The 24,285-nt window shown below is 45.7% G+C and overlaps 1 protein-coding gene across 1 annotated transcript; it reads right to left on the bottom strand.

Moving 5' to 3' along the window:
- Positions 1-2,695: 2,695 nt before the first annotated feature.
- On the bottom strand, positions 2,696-6,990 carry Tcl1a (TCL1 family AKT coactivator A). Its single transcript, XM_069997762.1, has 3 exons — positions 6,886-6,990; positions 3,134-3,304; positions 2,696-2,746 (listed from the first exon to the last, which is right to left on the bottom strand). Exons 1-3 carry the CDS (start codon positions 6,988-6,990, stop codon positions 2,696-2,698), a joined length of 327 nt encoding a protein of 108 aa, XP_069853863.1.
- Positions 6,991-24,285: the final 17,295 nt, after the last annotated feature.

Genomic DNA, 24,285 nt, shown 5'->3' with positions numbered 1-24,285 from the left:
TCTTGTCTGAAAGGCTGGAGCACCCAGCTGACATATAGACACAAGGCATCAGAGGCCAAATGGAATGACCATATTATGATCCTCAATCTATGATTCCTATAGAAGAGATGCAAAACATGTGTGTTCCTTCTACAGTGAAAGCTCCCTGCTCCGCACAATGCCCAAGCATTGGGAGGGTCAGGAGAAATAAGACACTCAAGGCACTGAATTCAGTACAATCAGGTTGGAAGGGCAGTAGGTGGACATGGTTCTTGCTGTCATTGGTCGATGACTGATGAGGCTATCATTGAGAGGAGGTAGCATCTGATTGAAGGGAGACACACAGCTAAGCTCCCAGGATTTCTGTTCTCTGGGGCCCCTGGCAATTGTCATCTGAGTGAGTGAGCCAGCTAGGTAAGGCCCCCATCGCTGGGCTGATTCTAAAGTGAGTTCTTAAATCTTTCTATTGTGGAAATGCTGTGCTTTGTACAGTTTCGAGAACTGTTTTCAGGGCTGGGAAGGTGGGTCAGTGGTAGAGTGCTTGCCTTGCATGCATGAGGCCCTGGATTCGATTCCTCAGCACCACATAAGCAAAAAGAAAAAAGCCTGAAGTGGCGCTGTGGCTCAAGTGGTAGAGCGCTAGCTTTGAGCTGAGGGACAGCGCCCAGGCCCAGAGTTAAGGCCCCATGACTGGACCACCCACCCCCCCCCCAAAAAAAAAAAAAGAGAAAAACTTTTCAATCTCAAAAACTACAAATGGGCCCATCACCAGGGGCTCATCCTTATAATCTTAGCTATACAGGAGACTGAGATCTGAGGCCTGGTCATATGGATCTGGCACTGGCTGATTTGCATCAAGGAACCTTACTATCTTCATCAGCACTTTCATGGCCCCTTAGGGGGAGGAGCTGGGGATTTTGGGGCATTTCTAACATGGAGATGGGTCTTATATAGGTGTACCCCTGGGGCCAGAAAGTGGCTCTGGTCTTGTTGCCTGGCAACCAAGGATCTTTGCCACAGCACCCAGCACAGACCTTGATGGTGGTGTAATATCTGATAAACCAGTTGGTCTTGCAAGACTTCTCGCCTGCCAACCCCAGGAGGCAGACACTGCTCTCCTGTTCCTCACTCCCTATCTCCCTACAGTCCCAGTGTGCTCAGAAAGAGAGACAGCCTGTCGTGAGAGGTGGCCAAGCTTATCTATTCAGGTCACAAGCCTGGGGTCGGGTCTGTATAATGGAAGGTGTATTTTCCTTATACAGTTTTCTGACGTGCTTCCTTCCCATGCTCAGAACTACCCCCAGAGCCACACCTCTCATCTCTCTGCAAGAAGCATGCTGTGGGCTATCATCACACAGAAATGGAAGGCATGCCCTAGGAGTATGAGGTCCTGCTCAGCAGCAGCAGGAGGGGTAGTATGAGGACATGCAGGGGACAGGGACAGGGCTTGTACACTGTGGCTGCAGCTCCTGGAGGTGGAGGAGGGAGTATGGCTGGGGCATGAATGGCAGGGGATGGTTTCAGGTACCAGGGACTCCGGTAGCTCCAGCCAGTGGGAGCAATGCTGAAATTCTCAGCGCCACCTGAGTGACAGTTCTCATCTCTCCAGCGGCATCTCGTCAAGGATGGAAGCTGTCCAGCACACATTAGATGAATGGTCTGTATTTAATCAGCTAATATTATGTAAAGAGCTCACGTCACATACAACTTCATGAAACACCCGGGTGTGCAGGAACCTGTGAAAGGGGAGGACCAAACATTTGTTTTCTCCCCAGGCTGGCATCCTGAGGCTGGCATCCTGAGGGGGCCTCTGGGGGCCTCAATCCTCGTGACCATGGGTACCTGACTAACAGGCGCTGAATCCTGAGCAAGGGAGTAGCTCCTCTCTAGCCTTCCCTGACAACTAAATAAATGGTTCACAGTCCTGGTGTGTGCAGGTACACACCAGGGAAATAAATGATCCAATGAGGCCTGCCTTGGGGTTCATGGAGCTAGGAACAGAGCAGTTAGGTGTGTAAGACTCTAGTTGTTCTGAGGGACAATGAGAGGGAGGGCGAGAGGAAGGAAGGAAGGAAGGAAGGGGGGAGTGGGGCTAATGGAAGGAAAGGGAGAAAAGAAGGGAGTGGGAGGGAGTGGGAGGGAAAGGGAGGGAGGGAGAGGGAGAGAGAATAAGAAATCATCAGCCAGCGGAGAACACCTGAGGCACCGGTAGCTCTGGACGCTGGGAGGAAGCAACACCGGCTGGGGTTTTCTCTGGTGTCACCCCTGGGAGGCAGCAGAGCTGGGTGAGGGCCAAGGGGCCAAAAGGGCTGCAGAAAGGTCGTTCGGCATGGGTAGGACTCATCTTTCCATCCATCTCCTCCCAGAGCCGAGCAAGGTAGCCAACACAAAGCTGCTGCAAACAAGGTGAACACCAGACAAACATTCCCAGAGGCCAGTGGAGTCCGGAACTCAAAAACCTGACAAAAGAGAACACAACATCAGAGGGCAAAGGAAAGCACGGGTGGTGGGGTGGGTAAGCAGAACCAGGGCTGCTGGGAGGGAGGTCAAGGTTGGAAGCTCCGTGCTGGTTCCCACAAAGTTCTGGCTGGCTCCAGAAGTGGTCATGGGAGAGACGTGGGCACATCTGAGAAACCTGCCCCACTTTGGAGGACCCTCCAGGGCTGTAGATAGGAATAGGCTAGCCCAGCCTCCACGGAGCTCCCGGTACTCACTGTCAACGCTGATCCTCTAGCAGCTCAAGGAGCATTTCCTCGGTGCCTTGGAACTAAGTGGGGAAAGGAGACGGAGACAGACAGACAGACACACACACACAGGATGTGATCAGACCCCAGCCTTGTAGACTGTCCTTAGGCCCAGCCCTGCCTTCTCAGGCCTGGAGTAGGTGATGCCCGGGTGAGTCATGGCCCTCCCCATCCACCTAGCCTGTCACTGCCATCATATGGGGCTTCCCGCCCCACAGCTTGTAGCAGACAGCCAGTCCTCACTTCTAGGTCTTCTCCAATCCAGCACTTTCCAGGTCAGTTGCCGACCCCTCCCTGTTATCTTACTTTTGGTACTGGGATGGAGGGGAACACATCTAGCATAGGGGTGAGGGGTCGGGGGCAGACACCAATCAATCACCCGCCCAGTCCCTGGGGAAAGCCGTGCTTGCCTTGATGTGGTACACGATGCGCCAGTACCTGGAATCTATGCTTTTGTATCTATTTTCAGGGTACAGCTGATACATTAGAGGCAGCGGGAATGGGGCCAGCTGGTTGGGGCTCATAGGCGCCCCCAAGGGGATGTCTTTTTGGCGCATGATCACAAAGGAGACATTTTCATTCTGCAGGGGAAGATAACAGCACACCTTAAGGTTCCACCCACTAAGCCCATGCACCAGTGGACTGGGCCATTAGGGAGGTGCTGGACTAACAAGACACCTGCCAAGCAGATTCTGGTGATCAGCCCTCTTGGTGTCAGCTCTTTCTCAGAGACACAGCTGGGCCTGATGGGTCCAGACACTCCCATAGTAGCCACCGACTATCTTTTTTTGTTGTTGTTGTTGGTTGTGGGGCCTGAACTGTGGGCCTGGGCTCTGTCCCTCAGCTCTTCAGCTCAAGGCTAACGCTCTACCACTTGAGCCGAAGCTCCACTTCCGGCTTTTTTCTTTTTGCTTATGTGGTGCTGAGGAATCGAACCCAGGGCCTCATGCATGCAAGGCAAGCACTCTACCACTGAGCCACCTTCCCAGCCCACCGACTGCCTACTTTTTAGGCCAAGCCTCCAGTTCTTGTTCAAGTTGCTGTGGAATTTTTTCTTGGTTTATTTTGCTCCATTTCCTTTTTTTTTTTTTTTTTTTTATTTTTAGAGGTCAGGTACTGAGTGGCACATGCCTATAATCCTAGCTGTTCAGGAGACTGAGATCTGAGGATTGAAGCTCAAAGCCAGCTCAGGCAGGAAACTCCCAGAGACTTCTCTCCAGTTAACACTCTACCCCCAACCACCACCAAAACAAAGGATTAGAAGTAGAGATGTGATTCAAGGTTTAGAGCTCTAGCCTTCAGTGAAAAAGCTGAGGGACAGTGCCCAGAACCTGAGTTCAAGCAACAGTATCAGTAGCAAACAAAACTAAAAAAGAAAAGAAGAAAAACTAAAAAAAATACAACAGGATAGAATGAAGATAGAATGGAGACCAGTGTCATCAAGAGCTGAAAATGAGTTTCATCCACTAGTTCAAGGGAAATAAAATTCTGTAAATCCAAGTCTACAATATACCTAAAGAGCATGCCCAGCAAGGCCCAGAAGGATTGCACTTATAAAAGATGGCAAGTTCAAACAAGGGCTCTGAGGGGTCCTGCCTGATCACCCCTCACCAAGACCACCTCTCCTCCAGAGCCTTCTCTACCCCATTTACCACAACCCACCATCAGCTGTTTTCCTGGCTTTTCTCCACCAGCAGTGCATTTGCAAGTAGGAAGGATTCTATCCCGCTATTCCAAATCCCCACAAGCTAGCTAGAATGACACTCCGCATATAAATTACGCACTCCTATTTATCTAACAACTATTCTTCCGAAAACGAAAATAGTTTTGTAATTTTCTCAAATGATAAGACTCTGTGGTGAGCTCAAATAGTAAAATTCTTTTTTGGGGGGGGGTCTGGTTGTGGGGCTTGAACTCTGAGCCTGGGCGCTGTCCCTCAGCTCTTCAGCTCAAGGTTAGTGCTCGACCACTTGAGCCACAGTGCCACTTCCAGCTTTTTGTTTTTTTCTTTTTGCTTATGTGGTGCTGAGGAATCAAACCCAGGGCCTCAGGCATGCAAGGCAAGCCCTCTACCACTGAGCCACCTTCCCAGCCCTCAAGTAGTAAGATTAAATCAGAGCCCAACAAAACAAGCACCAAGAAATGGACACTTGAGGTGGGTGGAGCTAAGAAAGCAGTGGATAGATGAGGGCGGGGAAAACGGGAGAACGCAGTCAGTAATTCATTGAATATGCTGTAAAACTAAGAAAAGGGGTGGGTCAAAGGATGATACAAATCAAGATGCATTATATTCATAAACTGCTTTGTTAAATGGCACAAAAATTCAATACATACCTTACAAATTAAGAAAAATGCCAGGCCCGCCTGCAATTCTAGCTACTCAGGAGGCTGAGCTCTGAAGATCATGGTTCAGAGCCAACCCAGGCAGGAAAGTCTGTGAGACTCTTATCTCTAGTTAGCCACCAGAAAACTGAAGTGGTGCTGTGGCCTCTAAGTGGTAGAGCACTAGCCTTGAGCCAAGAAAACCTCAGGGACATTGCTCAGGCCCCCACTTCAAGCCCCATGACCAGCCAAAAAAGAAAGAAAAGAAAAAAGAAAAAGTGAGGGAAGGGGTGGGCTGAGAAGGATGGTAGGTGGATGAGACTATTCAAAGAAATAATAATTGAGCAAGGCATGCTGTATTCACAAAATGCCTTGAATAGCAGCTCCTCTGTACAACTTTTAATAAAAATATTTTAAAATATTCAGGTCATAAAATGTAAGCATCGTGGAACTGACCATCCTGTTGTACAGTCTCCCCTGTCCTTCAACTGTTTAATCAACTGTTTATATAGGTGTTTTTTTTTTAACACTTAGTCATTAACTTGAGAAAATCTTTATTTACTAAGGATACTGGTTCTTTCAAACATGAGAGACAGATCCTATCCCTGTCAACTAATGGATAGTTTTTCATGTATCCTTTATTGTGGAAGAAAAAAAGTGTCTGAAGGTTTTGTTACAAAGATATTTCCCAACTAGAGATATCATCTACATTTTCTGCAGACTTCAAAAAGTAAATATTTAACTTGATTTCCCCCTTTCTTTTTAGTTGTGGAAGAAGGATTTTTATTGTGGCATTTCCATACATGCATACAATGTATCCTGATCAACCACACCCCCTCTGTTTCTCTCTCCCATTCATTCCAATCCCCAACCCCAAACCATTTCCACTGATTCTTTCTTCTATTTTCACACTTGGAAACAGACTAGTTTGTCCAGATTCATCCAACCTCCTGGTTAGCCCTCCCCTTTCACTAACAACCCCTGCCCCTCCCAGGGGGGACCCCGGGGGCAGTACTCTTGCAGGGTTCCATGCTTTCTAAAAGGCTGATGTAGTTCTGAGTAGCCACAATACCAGCCCTTTAACCTGATCTTTAAAATGTATGTAAAACTTTAAAAATGGCAAGAGAGTAAACATTTATATGGTAGTTAACTGACAGTCCCAAGTGCCACAAGTTCTTCCTCAGCCTCAGTTTCCCCATCCCCACAGCAGAGACAAGAGTTCACACCCAACTACTACTGTTTGCTATTAAATCACTGAACACTCTAACAGCATCTTCGTGTCTTTTGTGTGTGCGTTAATACTGGCACAAACAAAGTACAGATTTCTGGGCCTGCCTAAGGAGTCTGGTCAAGGCCCCATGTATGACTGTCACCGTATTGTGGTTTCCACTTTGTGGACTGCAGTCCTAAACTCGTTTTAGCCCAGGCTATAGAATCTCAGACTGCGTAGACAGCGTAAAAGCCCGCATGGCCTCCGCCTCCCACCTGGCAAAGACCCAGCTCAAAGCACCCCACCTGCGGCCAGCCTGAGCCACACCTGCCCAGGTGCTCAAGCGTCCCGGGCTTCGTCCTGCTGCACACGAAGGGCCCCTCTGTCCCAGGCTGGCCTGAGCCCCCCCCCCCACTTCCTCCTGACACGAGGAGCCCCTCTGTCCCAGGCCCCCCTGAACCCCGAGCTTCGTCCGGACCGGAGGGGCCCCTCCGTCCCAGGCTCCCCGGCTCCGTCCGGACCGGAGGGACCCCTCCGTCCCCCGGCCTCGCCCGATGCCCGGGGCAGCTCCAGCCCGGCGGGAGCGGATGCCCGGTGCCCGCCCGCCCGCAGGCTCGAGCGGCGCCATACCTCGGTGAAGATGGACAGCCAGATTCGTGCGTTCTCGTCCTTATACACGCCCTTCTCCCAGATCCACAGGCGCTGCGGGGGCTCTATCACCTCAGCGTAGTACATGGCTCCTGGTCAGGGAGAGAAGCGGGGCAGCCAGGCTGGGCGGCTGGCGGGCAGGTGGCGGGCGCAGGGCCGGCCGGGCTTTATAGCCCTCCAGTGCGCACGCGCGCCCTCTGGCGGCGGGGTGGGAGGGGCCGAGCCGGGGTGGGCGGGGCGTGAGGCCCGATGCCCATAGAGGCGCCTAGGCTGGTGCGGGGCAGGTGGCAAGGTGTGAGGCAGGATGTAAGGGGGCGGGGCAAGTGCCCCTTAGACTGCTTGCCTCTCGGAGTGCAGATCCAGTTCCATCAGGTCCCCCCCCCACCCCCCAGCCGGCCTTGCCCCAGGCGCTCCGAGCTCTTCTTTGGGCGGGAGGAGCCACCAACCCTCTTTGGGAGCTAGGCCTTACTTCCAAGCCGGCCACGCCCTGACCCGGGCTCTGGACTTCAGCGCTGTACCCACGGTGGATGCTAGGTACCCCGGAGCCAGGACCCTCTGCACACCTTCTGGAAGAGACCTGAACCAGGCCTGGGTCTCCCTGCTTCCTTCACGCCCCTGCCCTGTGCTTTTGGGTGACAAAGGCAATATCCTTGGCAAAGTTCAACTCTTGAAGCAACGCCTCCATCTCCCACACACAAGACATGCATTTTCCAAGTCTTTGATGATGCTGTGGTCATCTTAAGAGTTGTTGTGAAAGAGGGTGTTGCGCTTTTCTCTTTATACTTGGAGTTTATTTAATATGAATGCTTCAAAAACAAACCCCTTCCGACTGGCCAAGATCAATGGGTTTGAAAAGTCCCTAGGTTATACTCTCAAAACCGTCTCTTTGTAAATTACAACAAATGGGCAAGACAGCTTCCCATTATTTTGCAGTAACGCATGCCTATTAAGGCAATTAGGAAAGTATAATGAGAAACATGTAAACCAGCCCCAGGCCTGTTGCTCAAATACCAGTACTGGTAGCAGTGCAGGGCTCACTTTCTAGTTCTTTCCCTTCTCTCTGAGGAGGGACTAAGGACACAATTATTCTTTTTTTTGCGGGGGGGGGGTCTTTGAAATGTCACGAGTGAAAATAAACAATTAGATGAGAACACCTGTTCTACCTGCCAAGTGGGTTTCTGCCTTCAGACAGCCAAATTTGCCAAGACTTGCAAGACTTAGGATCAGTGGCTAATTGACTAACCCAGGTAAACAAATAGAAGATGAAGTAAAGCTGGGAGCTGAAGGCCAGGCCTTGAGTTCAGCAAGTCTCTTGTCCAGTGCAGCGTCTAGTGAGTTTTTATTGTTTGTGTGCTGGTATTGTGTGAACTCGGGTGTTCATGCTCTTGCCTGGCTTTCCCCCTCAAGACTGTCATTCTACCACTTGGGCCCCACCTACATTTCTGGCTTGTGGGTGGTTAATTGGAGAAAAGCATCTCTTGGATTTGTCTGCCTGGCCTAGCGTTGAACCAAGATCCTCAGATCTGTGCCTCCTGAGCAGCTGGGATTACAGCATTAGCCACCATAGCCCAAGATCTCTTATTAGTGTTTGTATTTAATATTTAAATATGTTGCTTCCAGTCTGGCTTTCCTGTGCTTGGCTTGGACACCAGATCCAGACAACCACAGAGGAGCACAAAAACCTTGAGAATCTGCTCTGTGGGATGTCTCAGCCAATCCCGAGTTTGGAGGTAAGAAGCAACCGTAAGTCCAGTTTAAACTGGTTGGTGATCGTCTTCTGTGACTAGGAGCCTATGTAGTTTGACCCAGCCATCCTGATGGCCCTAGAGCCCAGAATCCACTGATTTTGCCCATTTTCTTCACACCCACTTGGCTTTTCTAACAGGACGTGAGAAAAGAAATAATGGAGGGCTGGGAAGGTGGCTCAGTGGCAGAGCGCTTGCCTTGCATGCCTGAGGCCCTGAGTTCGATTCCTCAGCACCACATAAGCAAAAAGAAAAAAGCTGGAAGTGGCGCTGTGGCTAAAGTGGTAGAGCACTAGCCTTGAGCTGAAGAACTGAGGGACAGCGCCCAGGCCCAGAGTTCAGGCCCCACGACCGGACCCCCCCCAAAAAAAAGAAAGAAATAATGGAGCAAAACATCAGCTGGGTCAGGTTTTAAATATTCTTGGAACATGATTCCTGTTTTCCCCAGTTTGAAAATAAATTATTTCTTTCACTTTGCCTAAGGGCTTCTTAATATTGCACAAGAGAATATACCATTCTCCACATGGGATCCAGGAAGGTATTTCTGAAGGACTTCCAAAACATAAAAACAAAATAAGGACAGCAGGCCATTCACAGAGCAGCTTCTGTGGGGGACCTTGACCCTCAGGAGGGGGGCAATAGGCATTGTATGGTCTCAGAGACCAACAGCCTGCCCCCTCTTCCTCCCCTTTACCTGCCTCATTTTAGCATTCTACTCACTGCCAGGCAGCCAAATTTTAGAATTATCCCTTGCTGAGGTTTTCCAACTCTGCCTACTTCCCAGAGGGTGAGAAGTACAAAGCAGTCTTCAGGGCAGACTCCCTAACTGATGCTTTTATGCCCTGCCTTCCATCTAGTGTTGACTTTCTCCTTAGCACCTGTGAACCAGGCAAATTGTTTGCCAGCTCTCCCTCAGGGGCACCCTCCCTCCCCCCTCCTGTAATCAATGAGCAGACTTTCAGGTGATCTGTTCCCACTTCTTGGGCAGGGGGCTGACCCTCTAGTACAGGTGTCTGGAGGGAGGAGGGGAGGGTTATAAGCTGAGAATCTAAGTTCAAAAAGCCTGTGGCTTTGAGCAGGGGGCCCTGGGTACCAAGAACTCCCATGGGACACCCTCTTCAGGTGTGGGGAAGTTATTTGTCTTGTCTAGATTCCCCAGAAGGGAACGAAATGCATTTTTACAGCACCTATACAGCTCACAAAGACTGTAGGATCTAAATTCTTCCTAGACCCCAGTGCAAACCTGCTGTATAACAGTCTCCCCTCCCCCAGGTGATGCGTGGGAATGACAGACTAAGCAGTCTACCAGAAGAGGCACACGAGGAGACTCAGTGGTCTCTAGATGTTTCTATGACACAGAGTTGGACAGGTACATCAGTACTGTTTAGCTTTAAGTACCATTGCTTTCTGCTAAAATCAGTTACAACACAAAATGTCCTCTTACAAGAAACTTCTGTTTATCAAGGTCATCCTAATTAACCCAGGTCAACAATAAAGAGCCTACTAGAAGGTACTCAGGTGGGTAGGCCCCTGGGCCACTGAAAGCACCTGGGAAGTTTCACTGAAACATTGAGCCTGATCCTCGTCTAAGCAGGTCACATTCTGAGAGAAACTTGACCATTTCCTTCTTTTTTTTTTTTAAGGACTCTTCGGGTAATTCTACCATGAACTCAGGTAAGTGCTATTTGTAGAAGATTGAAGTTAACTGTTTTTGAGGTGTGAGCAAATTTCTAAAATTAAATAACCATGAAAATGTCAAAGCCACGCTCTGTACCATTAATTCTCATCATAACCCGCACCCTCAACCTCATACTTTACTTCTGTCCCTTTGTTCTATTTTAAATTTGCTGCTCCAATCTTTTGTGGGCAGAGAACCAGAACACCAGGTTTATTAGAACTGCGAGAGTCTGAGATCTCATCTTACTGGTGTGTAAAACACAAAAGCTGTAGTACAGAGATGTTTGGAATCCACGCCGATGCCCTGAGTGGATTTTCTGGTCATACTTAGTTCTAGGTCTTATTTTAGATACTTAAAACAGTTGATCAAGTGAGTTCAAAGTGAAAGGTAAAAAGATGTTATTTTTTAACTTATAAAGGATGAAATGATCCCCCTGGATGAAGGTATATTTGAGACAAAGACATTCCAGTTAGAATTCAGTAAATGATCTAGCATTACTACCACGTAGAGACCTCCCTTCTTTAAATAGAACACTCTACTGCTCTGAACAGTTTTAACTTCTAAATCCTTAAAGTGTATATGAGGATTGTCTTAACATGCAGATTCTAATTTTATAGTTGGGATGTGTGTGTGTGTGTGTGTGTGTGTGTGTGTGTGTGCGCGCGTGTGCATGTGCATGCATGTGAATGTACATACGTACACATGCGCCAATAACCAGGGCCTGGGTGTTATCCCTGAGCGTTTTCCCTCATGGCTGATGTTCTACTATTTGAACCACAGCTCTATGTCCAGTCTAATTGGAGATAAGAATCTCATGGACTTTCCTGACTAGGCTGGCTCCCAACCTTGATCCTCTCAGCCTGTAGAGTAGCTGGAATTATAGATGTGAGTTACTAGCTCACAGCTTCAGGATCTACTTTTTTTTTTTTTTTTTTTTTTTGGTCAGTCGTGGGTCTTGAACCCTGGGCCTGGGCACTGTCCCTTAGCTCTTCAGCTAAAGGCTAGTGCTCTACCACTTGAGCCATAGCACCACTTCTAGTTTTCTGCTGATTAATTGGAGATAAGAGTCTCATAGACTTTCTTGCCCTGGCTGGCTTTGAACTGTTATCCTCAGATCTCAGCCTCCTGAGTAGATAGGATTACAAGCGTGAGCCACTGGTGCCCAGCTAGGATCTACATTTTTAACAAGCATCTAGGTGAAGCTAATTCTAGTGATCTCTGAACCACTTCTAAACTGCAAGGTGCTCTACTGTTCTCCCCCCTTCTTTTTCTACCCTCTTTACAAAATCAATTGTAACAGCAAAAGGCACCCAGTAGTTGCTGGTGAGTGAGCCCAGGGAGTAGACATATGGATACTTGTAATTACAGATGTGGCTCCCATTTGCCTACAGGCAAATCTATACATATAATCATATGAAAAACATTTCTCAGTAGTGGCTACTGTGTATCCATTTGGTTCCTCTGGTTCCTCCCTAAATTCTGGTTTAACTAGTGGCTTAATTTCCCCTCAGAAGAAACATTTTCAAACATTGTATCTATTTCCTCTAGAAAAGTGGCTAGGCAGGGGGCAGGCAGTGACCAATGCCTGTAATTCTAGCTACTCAGGAAGCTGAGATCAGAGGATCACAATTCAAAGCCATCCCAGGCAGGAAAGTCTATGAGCCTGATCTCCAATTAACCACCAAGAAACAGGGATAGTGCTGTGGCTCAATAGCCTTGAGCTGAAGAGCTGAAGGACAGCACAGGCCCAGAGTTCAAGCCCAATGACTGACAGAAATAAAATAAAAAAAAATTGGTGAGCCATCTTTCTGTTTTAAGGATATATAAACTGATATCCATGTCCTGTGCGTCCTTGCCCTTGTGTGCATGTGTTATATTTTACTTTGTGCCAGTGCTAAAACTTAAGGCTTGAGTGCTAACCCTTAGTTTTTTTGCTCAAGGCTGGTGCTCTGCCACTTGAGCCATAGCTTCACTCTGGCTTTTTGCTGGCTGATCGGAGATAAGAATCTCATGGACTGAGCTATTTTTGAATCATTTTCTTCAGATCTTAGCCTTCTGAGTAGCTAGGATTACAGGTGTGAGCCATCACACTCTGCACTGAGATTAATAGATGGACCATCTACTATTGGTAGCCTTCATGCCATAAATGCCCCTTTGTACCATTTATGAAACATCTCTCGATCTAGATTTTGAGATTTTTAATTTTTTTTTTTTTGCTGGTCATGGGGATTGAACTTTGTTCGGGCTTGGGCTCTGTTCCACAGGTCTTCAGCTCAAGGTTAGCGCTCAACCTCTTGATCCACAGTGCCACTTTCGGTTTTCTGGTGGTTTATTGGAGATAAGAGTCTCTGGATTTTCTTGCCCTGGCTGATCTCACATCTCAGCCTCCTGAGTAGCTAGGATTACAGGCATGAGCCACCAGTGCCTGGGGAGATTTTTAATTTTAAGAAGGATATTTAATATGGATTTTGGTCATTAACATGGCATAGGACATAAATAATAATAAACATAATAAATATATTAAACCACATAATTATGCATTAGATAGAAGTCTAGTTGTATTTCCTTTTTTCCAAATGATTAGCCAGTCTCCAAGACACTAGTGAAAACTCTTTCTACACAAGATTTCTTTCTTTCTGTCAGTCATGACGCTTGAACTTGGCACTTGGGTACCATCTCTGAATTTTCTTGCTCAAAGGCTAGCACTCTACCACTTTGAGCCACAGTATTACTTCCAGTTTTTAGTGGATAATTGGAGATAGAGTCTCACAGACCTTCCTGCCCAGCCTGGCTTTGAACCTTGAGTCTCAGACCTCAGCCTCCTGAGTAGCTAGGATTATAAGGCATGAGCCACTGGAGCCTGGCTACAAAATATTTCTTACACAATATTGTGAAGTACTAAGTCTCCATGGAGAAATGGGCTACTCTTAGGCTCTCTTCTGTCCATCTTGTGTGTATGGTAAAGCTATACTTCTTAAGAAGTCACTAGGAATTACACAAGTATTTAGTGGAGTAGGTCCTGTCTTTTTGTTGTTTTAAACAATTGCTTAATATGTGCTGGCAGCTCATGCCTATAATCCTAGCTACTCAAAAGGCTGAGAACTAAGGATCATAGTTTGAAGCCAGCCCTGGAAGGAATGTCTGTGATACTCATTTCCAATTAACAACAACAAAAGAAAAAACAGAAGTGAAGCTGTGGCTCAAGTGGTAGAATATTAGCTTTGAGCAAAAGGAATAGTGCCCAGGCTCTAAGTTCAAGCCCTAGGTCTTGCATATACACAAAAGTTGGGTTAGTTGTTTTTGAGTGTTTATGTCACTGTATTTATTCTTAATGCTTTGGGGGAAGTTTCTTCCCAGTCCTGGGGTTTAAACTCTGGGCTGAATAGCTGAGGGACAGCGCCCAGGTCCAGAGTTCAGGCCCCACGACCTGACCCCCCCCCCCAAAAAAAAAGAGTCTCACAGACTTTCCTATGAGGGTTGGTTTTTTACTTTTGCTTTTTGTTGGTTATGGGGCTTGAACTCAGGGTATGAGCATTGTCCCTCAGCTCTTCAGCTCAAAGCCAGCACTCTACCACTTGAGCCATAGCTCCACTTCCAGTTTTCTGAGTGGTTTATTGGAGATAAAAGTCTTAAGAGCTGGGGTGCCAGTGACTCACGCCTGTAATCCTAGCTACTCAGGAGGCTGAGATCTAAGGATCACGGTTCAAAGCCAGCCTGGGCAGGAAAGTCTGTGAGACTCTTATCTCCAATAAACCACTAGAAAACAGGAAGTGGCACTGTGGCTGAAGCAGTAGAGCATTCTGAGCTGAAGAGCTGAGGAATAGCACTCAGGCCCAGAGTTCAAGCACCACGACCAACAAAAAACAACAAAAAGAGTCTCACAGACTTTCCTGCTGGGGCTGGCTTTGAACAGTGATCCTCAGATCTCAGCCTCCTGAGTAGCTAGGATTAAAGGTATGAGCCACCAGTGCCTGGCCCGAGTTTTTTTTTTTTCTGTTTTTTTTTTTTTCTTCCCCAATGTATAGGGGAAGACTTATTCTTTAGAAGGATTTTATGATATTTTCCATCCAAGTGTTGCATATTTTTATTTGATACATTTCTACTTTATAATTTTATTGTGTAAATGGCATTTATTAGTGGACTTTGACTTGAAAAGTGTGACTGGATTCTTCAAGCACATTAATATACTTACTAAATTCTTGAATAGGTGTGTGAGTGTACACATACATACATGCTCCAATCCTAGGGCTTGAACTCAAAGCCTAGGTGCTGTCACTGAGCTTTTGTGCTGAAGGCTAGCACTTTACCACTTAATCCACAGTTCTACTTCTGCCTTTTTGTCGGTCAATTGTAATAAGAGTACTACAGACTTTTTCCTGCCTGGGATGGCTTTAAACTGTGATCCTCCAATCTCAGGTTCCTGAGTAGCTAGTGTTACAGATATGAGCAAAAGCATCTGGCTCTTGTATTCGTTTTAAGGATTAAGCTGCAAATCATAGGTGTGTGTGTGTGGTTTTTTTTTTTTTTTTTGGTCTGGTCGTGGGGCCTGAACTCTGGGCCTGGACACTGTCCCTCAGCCCTTCAGCTCAAGGCTAGCGCTCTACCACTTGAGCCACAGCACCACTTCCAGTTTTTTTCTTTTTTGCTTATATGGTGGTGAGGAATCGAACCCAGGGCCTCATGCATGCAAGGCAAATGCTCTACTACTGAGCCACCATCCCAGCACCATAGGTCTGTTTTTTAAATTTACTCTTCTTTTTCCATTTTTGTATATGCCTGTGTCTGTTTTCTTCTGTCTCTCAGTCTCTACCTCTAATATAATCTTTCCTTGCCATTGACTTTAGGTGGTTACATTCAGATCTATCACATAAAACGGGAACGGCAGCACACCTATGATCCTAGTTACTCAAGAAACCGAGATCTGGAGGATTTCCGTTCAAGGTTAGTCTGGGCAGGAAGAGCTGAGAAACTTCATCTCCAGAATAACCAACAAAAATGCAGGATTGGAGGTATGGTTCAAATGGTACAGTGCCAGCCAAACAAACATCAGGCCTGAAGATCAAATCCTAGTACTAGAAAGAAAGAAAAGGCACATTACATAACAGGTGTCAGAGATAGTGAACATATCTATATTGTTTCTATTTTTAGTAAAAATAACTGTAAAGCTTAACATGAGTCAGCCTGGCTATAAGGTATGGTATACATGCTTTGTTAGATTAAAGAATGTTCTACCATCCCTGAGTTTTGTATATTAACCATAAACTTGTATGTTATTTTCTTTATTGTTAGTGCATATTAGTTATACAAAGTGATGGCTTTCATGACAACATCTCTGTAATAACATAGAAATGACTTTTGTTGTCTCCTTTTTAGCTTTTTAAATTTAAAGTCTTCTTTAACTGATATAAGCATAGCAAACTCCAGCTCTCTTGAGCTTATCATTTGCATAGAATATCATCTTCCATCCCTTCATTTTCAGCCTATGTATCTTTACAGGTAAAATGAATTTCTTGTAGGCAGCCTACAATTGGGCCTTGGGGGTGTGTGTGTGTGTGTGTGTGTGTGTGTGTGTGTGTGTGTGTGTGTGTGTGTGTGTGTGTGTGTGTGTGTGTGTGTGTGTGTGTGTGTGTGTGTGTGTGTGTGTGTGTGTGTGTGTGTGTGTGTGTGTGTGTGTGTGTGTGTGTGTGTGTGTGTGTGTGTGTGTGTGTGTGTGTGTGTGTGCGCATGTGCGCACTGGGGCTTAAATTCAGGGTCTGGGTGCTAAATCCAGGCCAGGATGTCTCTGGGTGGGTATGGCCACCAGGTAGTAAACTGAATTCATGAATGAATTCTAGCCCTGTGCACATTCCTTTGCTATGGAGTAATGCTGAGTAAGATTAACTGAGATTATGCTCTATTTATAAACATGTATTTTAAGCACATGATTACTGAGGAATATAACTTCAGAGGTAGTCATGCAAAATTCAGTGATAGGCAAAATGGAACAAAAATGATTTGCATCACTGGGAAATGAAGGCAGTGCATTGCAGGTCAGAGATTGCAACTTCAAGTTCAAAATCTAATTGCATCCCGTAGAACTGAATACACAATTTTGTTTAGATGTGAATAGATGACTTTTTCCTAGGGAAAGCGCCTAAGATTCTGCTGATCCAGAACTACCAAATCACGTGGCTTATCTTCCTGGTAACTATAAAGTTTTCCTTCCCCTTTTTTGAAAACAAAGATAGTATCATTTGAGGAGCGTGGGAATCTCCCTTCATCTTTGAGTTCATAGAGAAGCATCTGTGACTATGAGATGAAGTAATAGTACTCTGTTAGGGTTAGAATTGTTCCTGGGGAGTCTGAACAACCCCTCCCCCACATACACACAAATCAGGCTTGTCATATAAAGGTCAGTCAGACGATTCTCACTCCTGTAGTTCAGTTTGTTCCACAGGGTTTACTTGCTTTCTCTTCTCTTAGTTTTAGTGCCTTCTGATAACATTCTCCCTGCCCCTTCACTTTTCTGATCCATTGTCTGATTTTACATGCTCTTGTTTTGGGAGGGACCAGCGATGACAATGGCTATATAACATTGTCTTAAATCCATACCTTACTGAAACCTTCTTTATTTCCTGATTTGTCTTTGTGCTAAAAATAGAACCTCTGGAGTAGCTTGGGCATGTCTAAAGTTAAAACTGAGCAAACCCAGCTTCAGCAATAACCTTTGGAGACAGGAATATATTTCTGGAAAATGAAGCTAAAGAATTGTTTCGTTTCAATGTACACCCCTGTACTGTGGGTTTTCTCTCTTCCCAGGTCTCTTGAGTGCCTCCAGAGAAGGTCATAGCATCTTTCTGATTTTATGCATTCATCATGTCTAAACCCAGCTCAGCCCACTCAGCAGGCCTGCTGGTTTATTTTATTACTCACACCGAAGTTCTCAGATTTGACGCACTTTCCAATTCCCCGTCAGAATATAAGCTCCACAAGGGAGATACTTTGCGTCTTTCTTCATCCGCTAAGTAGCTGGGACAGCATGGCACTCAGTAGGCAAGAAAAGCTTGACTGATGAGCTAGCATCCAGAAAAATTCATTTTTTTTGGTGCCAGTCTTAGGGCTTGAACTCAGACCCTGGATGCTGTCCCTGGGCTTTTTTGTTTAAGGTTATCATTCTACCACTTGAGCAACTGCTCCATTTCTAGGTTCTTTTGGCAGTTAATTGGAGATAAGAGTCTCATGGACTTTTCCTGTCCTAACTGGCTTCAAACTGTGATCTTCACTCTCAGCCTCCTGGTGGCACCTGGCTCAGAAAAATTTTACCATGGGAAATAGGCTAAGTTCACTGGGTTTCCAGAGCAGGGAGAGTAACAGAGAAGCATCCGACTCTGTGTGTGTGTATGTGTGTGTGTGTGTGTGTGCGTGCGCATGTGCATGCACATACGTGTTTGAGCTCAGGATTTAAGTGCTGTCCCTTACCTTTTCACTTAAGGCTGGCACTTTATCACTTAAGCCACTTCTGAATTTTTGCTAGTTAATTAGAAATAAGAGTTTCATGGACCTTTCTGCCCATCATCTTCAGATCTCAGATCTTCAGATCTCTCTTCTGAGTAGTTAGGATTATAGGTGAGAACTACTGGCACCTGGCCCAAACTTCACTCTAGATTCTCCTTGAAGGATACTGGCAAACTGGACTTCCTGAAATTAAGATCTTCTCTTTAAGAGAATAATGAAAACCAACAGAGTGGAAGAGGATATTTGCAATCTATAGATCTGATGGAGTGCTCATATCAGGACATCTAATGAATTCTAACAACTTGATATAGAAGAATGGGTGGACGAGTTGAGCAGACACTTGAAAAAAGTTTATCCCAATGGGGATAAAACACAGAGGTGTTGATGTTGAATAGTATTAGTTACCAATGCAGGCAAAGTCACAATGGCATTCCACTTATGCAAATGAGAGACATCGAAAATTGTACCCGGGCTTTCTTTCCTGCTGTGGTTAGCAGGATTTCTTTTCAACCCTGATATCATAAGGATGTTTTATTTGATGCAGAAATGTTGAGTATTTTCTAATATTTTAAGATGTCTGGAACCTATTTTGTGACTTACATGAAGAGTTCTCTTTTGTACATGAATTGTCCTAACCCCATTGCCTAGTTACTCATGCTTTACCAGCTGCCTATGATAACCCTTTGGTTATGCGTCATTATTATACACATGGATGTATTTCTGAACTGTCTGTAATGCTCCCTTTTTCTATTTGTCTGTTGCTGCATCAGTACCAAAGCATGTTATGTAGTAAGATGTGTGATGGATGTTTGATAGAAAATCCTCCTCCTTTTCCCTTATTATGCCTTCCTAGTATATTCTAGGGGAACACTCACATTTTCTTTTAAGAGGCAAGAGGCACCTATTATCATCTGGCCCTTTCCCTCTCTGTTCTCTCCTCCTTTATTCTCTATCTCACACACTTTGCACCAACCAAGATGTACTTAGAAGAGTAAAACATTGTGCACAGCATTATCATGGGGTTGTGCAAGTTCTGTCCTTACACCAGACTGTCTTTTTCCTTTCCCTTCATGATTGATCCTTTAATCCGCAACAGATATTATCCTCCCCCTCCTGAACCAGGACCTGAACTCAGTACTGAACACTTTTGTTCACTAGCTGGTTCTCTGTCATCTGAGCCATACCTCCAACCCTAGATGCTATTTTTTCTGGAAGTTTCCACCCAGGCTGTGCTGGATGTCCCTCCTGGACTCCCAGGATACCTGTGCTTACCCTGATGGTTGCAACTCATCCCACTGCACCATGCCTGTAGCTGTGCTTGTAGTTTCTCCTAATAGTGCTGGGGGTTCTCTGAAACCAGGGCTCTATCTCCCTTCTCTGTGTCATCAAAATCAAAAACCTCTCTCTTCGAAATAAAATGAAGCCAGGTGCTGGTGGCTCATGCCTGTAATCCTAGCTACTCAGGAGGCTGAGATCTGAGGATTGTGGTTCAAAGCCAGCCTGAGCAAGAAAGGCCATGAAACTCTTATCTCCAATAATCCACCAGAAAACCAGAAGTGGCGCTGTAGCTCAAGTGGTAGAGCACTCACCTTGAGCTGAAGAGCTGAGGGACAGTACTCAGGCCCAGAGTTCAAGCCTGACTACTGACAAAAAAAGAAAAAGAAATAAAATGAAAAGACAAGCCACAGACCTGGAAGAAATATGCATCCAGCAAAGGACTTAGAACCAAAATACATAGGAATGATTACAATATAATAGAATATAGACAGTATTTTTTTGAACTGTGACTTTTAAAGCTTTATTTTCTGAATGTAATCTCTAAATCTATTTTCTTAAAAAAATTTTAATCGATATAAAGGTGATGTGCAGAAGGGTTACAGTTACGTAAGTCAGGTAAAGAGTACATTTCTTTTTGGGCAATGTCACCCCTTCCCTTGCTCTCCCCAGTTTTTCCCTCCTGTTCCTACCACAAGTTGTACAGTTCATTTACAGACAATATTTTTAAATGAGCAGAAGAGTTGAACAGATGTTACTCAAAGTAAGACATACCTCCAAAGTCACTGAACTTTACTAGTACTTGGGAAAATTCAAATTAAAACCATAATGAAGTACCACTATATACCATTTGTAGGCATTTACCCAAAAGAACTGAAAATAGATGTTCAGATAAAGATTTGTATGCAAATGCTCACAGCTGCACTAATCCTAATTAGTCATCAACATACAGTTTGTGAAAATCTGTGCCCAAATTACCTGCCCTGTGCTGTCTTTTTGTGATGGTTGATTGTGTGTATGTGTATGTGTGCATACATGCTGGTACTGAGCTTGAACTCAGGGTCTGAGCAGTGCCCCTTGCTTTTCCTGGCTCAAGGCTTGAGCCACTTGAGCCACACATCTACCATTTGAGCCATACCTCCACTTCTAGCTTTTTGGTAGTTAAATAAGAGATAATAGACTCATGAACTTTCCTGCATGGCCTGGCTTCAAACCAAGATCTCCTCAGACCTCAGCCTCCTCAGCAGCTAACATTACTGTGGCTAGGATATTGATTGTCAACTATATTGGATTGAGAAGATGCCTAGGAAATTAACCCAGTGCACCCTTGGGGGTGTCTGAGAGGGCATTTCCAGAGAAGGTTACCTCATAGAAGGCTCTGATGAATAGCTCAAGCCACTCATGGGTTTTAAATTTGTGGAGACTGTTGAGTGGCAGAGGAACTGTCCATTGAAGTTTCAGGAAATAGTTCCCTGGGGCATGCCTTGGGAACTGTATCTCATCCCGCCCACCTCCTGTTACTGCTCTAACTTTTCTTCCTGGCCACCATGATGTGAGCTGATCCACTACATCCTCCCACCAGTGATGGACTGACACCTCTGAAGTCTTGAGCAGACTCAGCCTTTCCTCCTGTAAGGTATTTGTTCCTGACAGGTATTTGGTCATAGCCGTGGAAGCTCACTAGCACACTGTTCAAATGAAAGGAAAAACGAGGAGGTAAAGAGTGACTCATTAAACCAAAGGATTGGCCCAAGGCTGGATGCTGAGGACTGGGGTGAGCAAGCAATGTGTTGGTTCTTCATGGCCCCGGGGATCTTCCTGGGGAAGCAGCACTTGAGCAGCTTCAGAAGGCAGCTAAGCTGTGGATAAGGAAGTCCTTTGGTTCTCGATAAGAAAATACGCTTTGAAAAATGAGTCCATGATTATAGCAGAGCCCTTCCCCTCAGAGAAGCCATATTGGCCAATGCAGTATCATTCTTGATAGAAGAACTTAAAATGGATTCAATAAGGCCTCATGGTTTGAAAGAGAAGCAGATGTTCTGTCTGTCTAGAATGGAGTCTTTGCTTTTCTGGGCCTCATTTTCTTAATCTGTAAACAGAATAAAATGATGCAACTCGCCAGGCACTAGTAGTCACGCCTCTAACTCCAGCTGCTTAGGAGGTTGAGATCTGAGAGTTGTGGTTCAAAGCCAGCCTAGCCTTGAGCTGTAGAGCTGAGGGACAGCGCCCAGGCCCAGAGTTCAATCCTCACAACTGACAAAAAAAAAGTGAGTTTTGTTTATAAAGAGCCCCAAATCATTTTCTTAGTCCATGAACACGCATAATTTAGATTGAACCCTAGGCAAGTCTTTCTGCGATCTCTTCCCCTCTGTTGCCAGGGGGTGGTATTGCTAAGTGTATACATGGTAGACTGCAGGCTTCCTGCTTCCAGGCTGGAACTGCAGTCCATCAGCAGAAAGGCTGAGAACAGGAGCATGTTGCGGATGATTCAGAGCGGACTGGAGTGGGTCTGCTTGAGTTGCAGCTTATTAATTTAATTCCCTTTGGTTGCTCTGCGCTCTTGTCTAGAGATGAAGCAGCACTTTTATTTCAGGACGAGACGCCAGCTCACAGTGGGTTCGTAAGTCCCCTGGTGCGAAAAGTGCTCAGTTTGTCCAACTCTGCAAGCTTGCTCCCTCTCTTCGGAAGTACTGGCTATGCAATGTCATGAGTTGCAGGAAACCCCTGGATAGAAGAGTTGATAAAAGATCCTGCCAATTTGGTTTTGGGAGGATTTTGCCACCTCTTGATATGTCTTAGAGCAGCCAAAAACTATAATTGTTTTAGAATATGCAGAATAACTTAGGCTACATGATCTCCTTGGCTTCAGATTGTCACCCTTGATATCTCTTGACTTGGGAAAATGGCAGCTCACTGCCCCCAGAATAATGGTGATACCTTGATTGTTCATTGCCAATTGGGACCCTTCTGTAAATTCCCCTCCTCCCCCAGGATGATGGTAAGCCCATTAGAGGAACTAAAGGGGGAAAGGAGAGGTCTAGGCAGGATGTTTAGTTTCTGATTTGCAACAATGTTGCCTCTTCTGCACTTGCCAGGACTAGGTGCAGTTCAGGGGCCCTTTCCTAATCCCCAAAGGTAAAGAAGGGACAGGAAGCACAGCCACACCAATAGGAAACAAAGTGGACAGAAAGTAAATTAGAAAGTACAGGAAGTGAAGTTAATCCTCCCAGGAACTACCATGGGCTGGTAAGGTGGGTGGGGATGGGGAAAGGAAGGAAGAACAGAGAGTCTATTCTCAGGTTTTCTTTTTCCTGGATAGAGTATGCCTGGTGTTAAGAGTATTTTAGATTTTGCCAGAAAGCCACACAGACATCCATGTACAGAGAACAAAGAAAGGTTTATTGTAGGTAAATTGGCAGGCAAGACCCCTTCTCAGGAGAAGTAAGAAGTGCCAGCTATTGTCTGAGGTGACCTATATGACCTAAGAGGTCTTGGAGGGGCTAGAAGGGGCTAGGAGGTGGAGACCCTGATAAGGATGTGAGGGCCTGGGGCCTCAGCATGGCAGACTAGGATTTATGGCTGCTGTCCAAGTAGTAGGTAAGGGGCTCTGCAGCTGTCCAGACCTAAAAGGTTACTCTAAGGGGCTCTTGCTGCCTTCTATGGTGGTAGCTGCCCCAGGGAAGTGCCATCCCAAGGTAAAGGGTTTGGAGGCTGACTATTGACTGCCTTTTCTACATGGGCCTAGTGTTGCCCAGGAAGGGAGCATGCTAAGCTATGGGAAGGGAGCTCATTGAGCGAACACCTGGCCTTACCCTTTGCTATAACATGGGCCCCTCAGCAGTGGAACCTTAGAGAAAGGCTGCTTTGGAACCAGTAGGGGGAAATACTTCAAGATCTAGGCAGAGGTGATGCCTTTCCGAATGGGGCTCCAAGACTTTGGAAATAAGAGCACGCCTTGATGAGTAAACTTCTCTCAAATGGAAAGCCTTCACAGCAAAAGAAATGAAACGAAGAGAGCCTTCAGAATGGGAGAAGATCTTTGCCTATTTGTCTGACAGGGTTTTAATATCTAACGTATAAAAATAAAGAAATTGAACAAGGCCAGCTATTGGTGGCTCAGGCCTATAATCCTAGCTACTCACAAGGCTGAGATCTGAGGATTGCAGTTTGAAGCCAGCCTGAGCAGGAAAGTCTGTGAAACTCCTATCTCTAATTAACTACCAAAAAGCCAGAAGTAGAGCTGTGGCTCAAGTGGTAGAACACTAGCTTTGAGCAAAAAAGCCATGGACAGGCCCCGAGTTTAAACTCCAGGACTGGTACCAAAAAGTAAAATTGAACAATAAAAATTTCCAAAGAATCTGATCAATAAATGAGTGAATTGATGACTTTTTGAATCAAGTGTGAATAATTAATAAATGCATGAAAAATGTCCAATACCCAAATAAAAAATGAGACAAGTCTGACCTCATTTAAGTCTGAACAGTTATCATTAAGAAAACCACAGCTAGTGTCAATGACTCACGCCTCTAATTCTAGCCACTCAGGAGGCTAAGATCTGAGGATCACAGTTTGAAGCCAGCCTGGGCAGGAAAGTCAGACTCTTATTACCAATAAACTACTCAGAAAAAAAAGCCAGAAATGGTGCTGTGGCTCAATTGGTAGAGTGCTAGTCTTGAGCACAGAGAAGCTCAAGGACAGTACTCATGTCCTGAGTTCAAGCCCCAGGCCTGGCAAATAAAGAAAAGAAAACAAGTAACAACTAATGTTGGTGAGGATGTTTGAGAAAAGGAAATTTTATTTATTATGCTGGACCGGGGCTTGAACTCAGGGACTGGGCACTGTCTCTTAGCCTTTTCTCTCACAGCTGTTGCTTACTATTTGAGCCACATCTCCACTTCCAGTTTCTTGGTTAATTGGATATAAGAGACATAGCCTTTTCTGCATGGTCTGGCTTTAAACCTTGATCCTCAGGTCTCAGCTCCCTGAGTAGCTAGGATTACAGGCGTGAGCCACCAGCACCAGATTAGGAAAGGAATTCTCTCCCACTTCTTGGATGTAAACTAGTCCCATCACTGTGGAAACCAGTATAGAAGTTGGTCGAAACATTAAAAATTGAATTTCTACCTGACCCAGTTAAACCACTTCTGAGTATAAAATCAAAGTCAGCTTGCTACAGAGGTGTCTGGAAAC

This window comes from Dipodomys merriami, unplaced genomic scaffold, assembly GCF_024711535.1.
Source record: "Dipodomys merriami isolate MVZ:Mamm:240054 unplaced genomic scaffold, mDipMer1.0.p SCAF_50, whole genome shotgun sequence".
NCBI classification, from domain to species: Eukaryota; Metazoa; Chordata; class Mammalia; order Rodentia; family Heteromyidae; genus Dipodomys; species Dipodomys merriami.
This window is presented reverse-complemented; position numbering and strand designations above follow the sequence as displayed.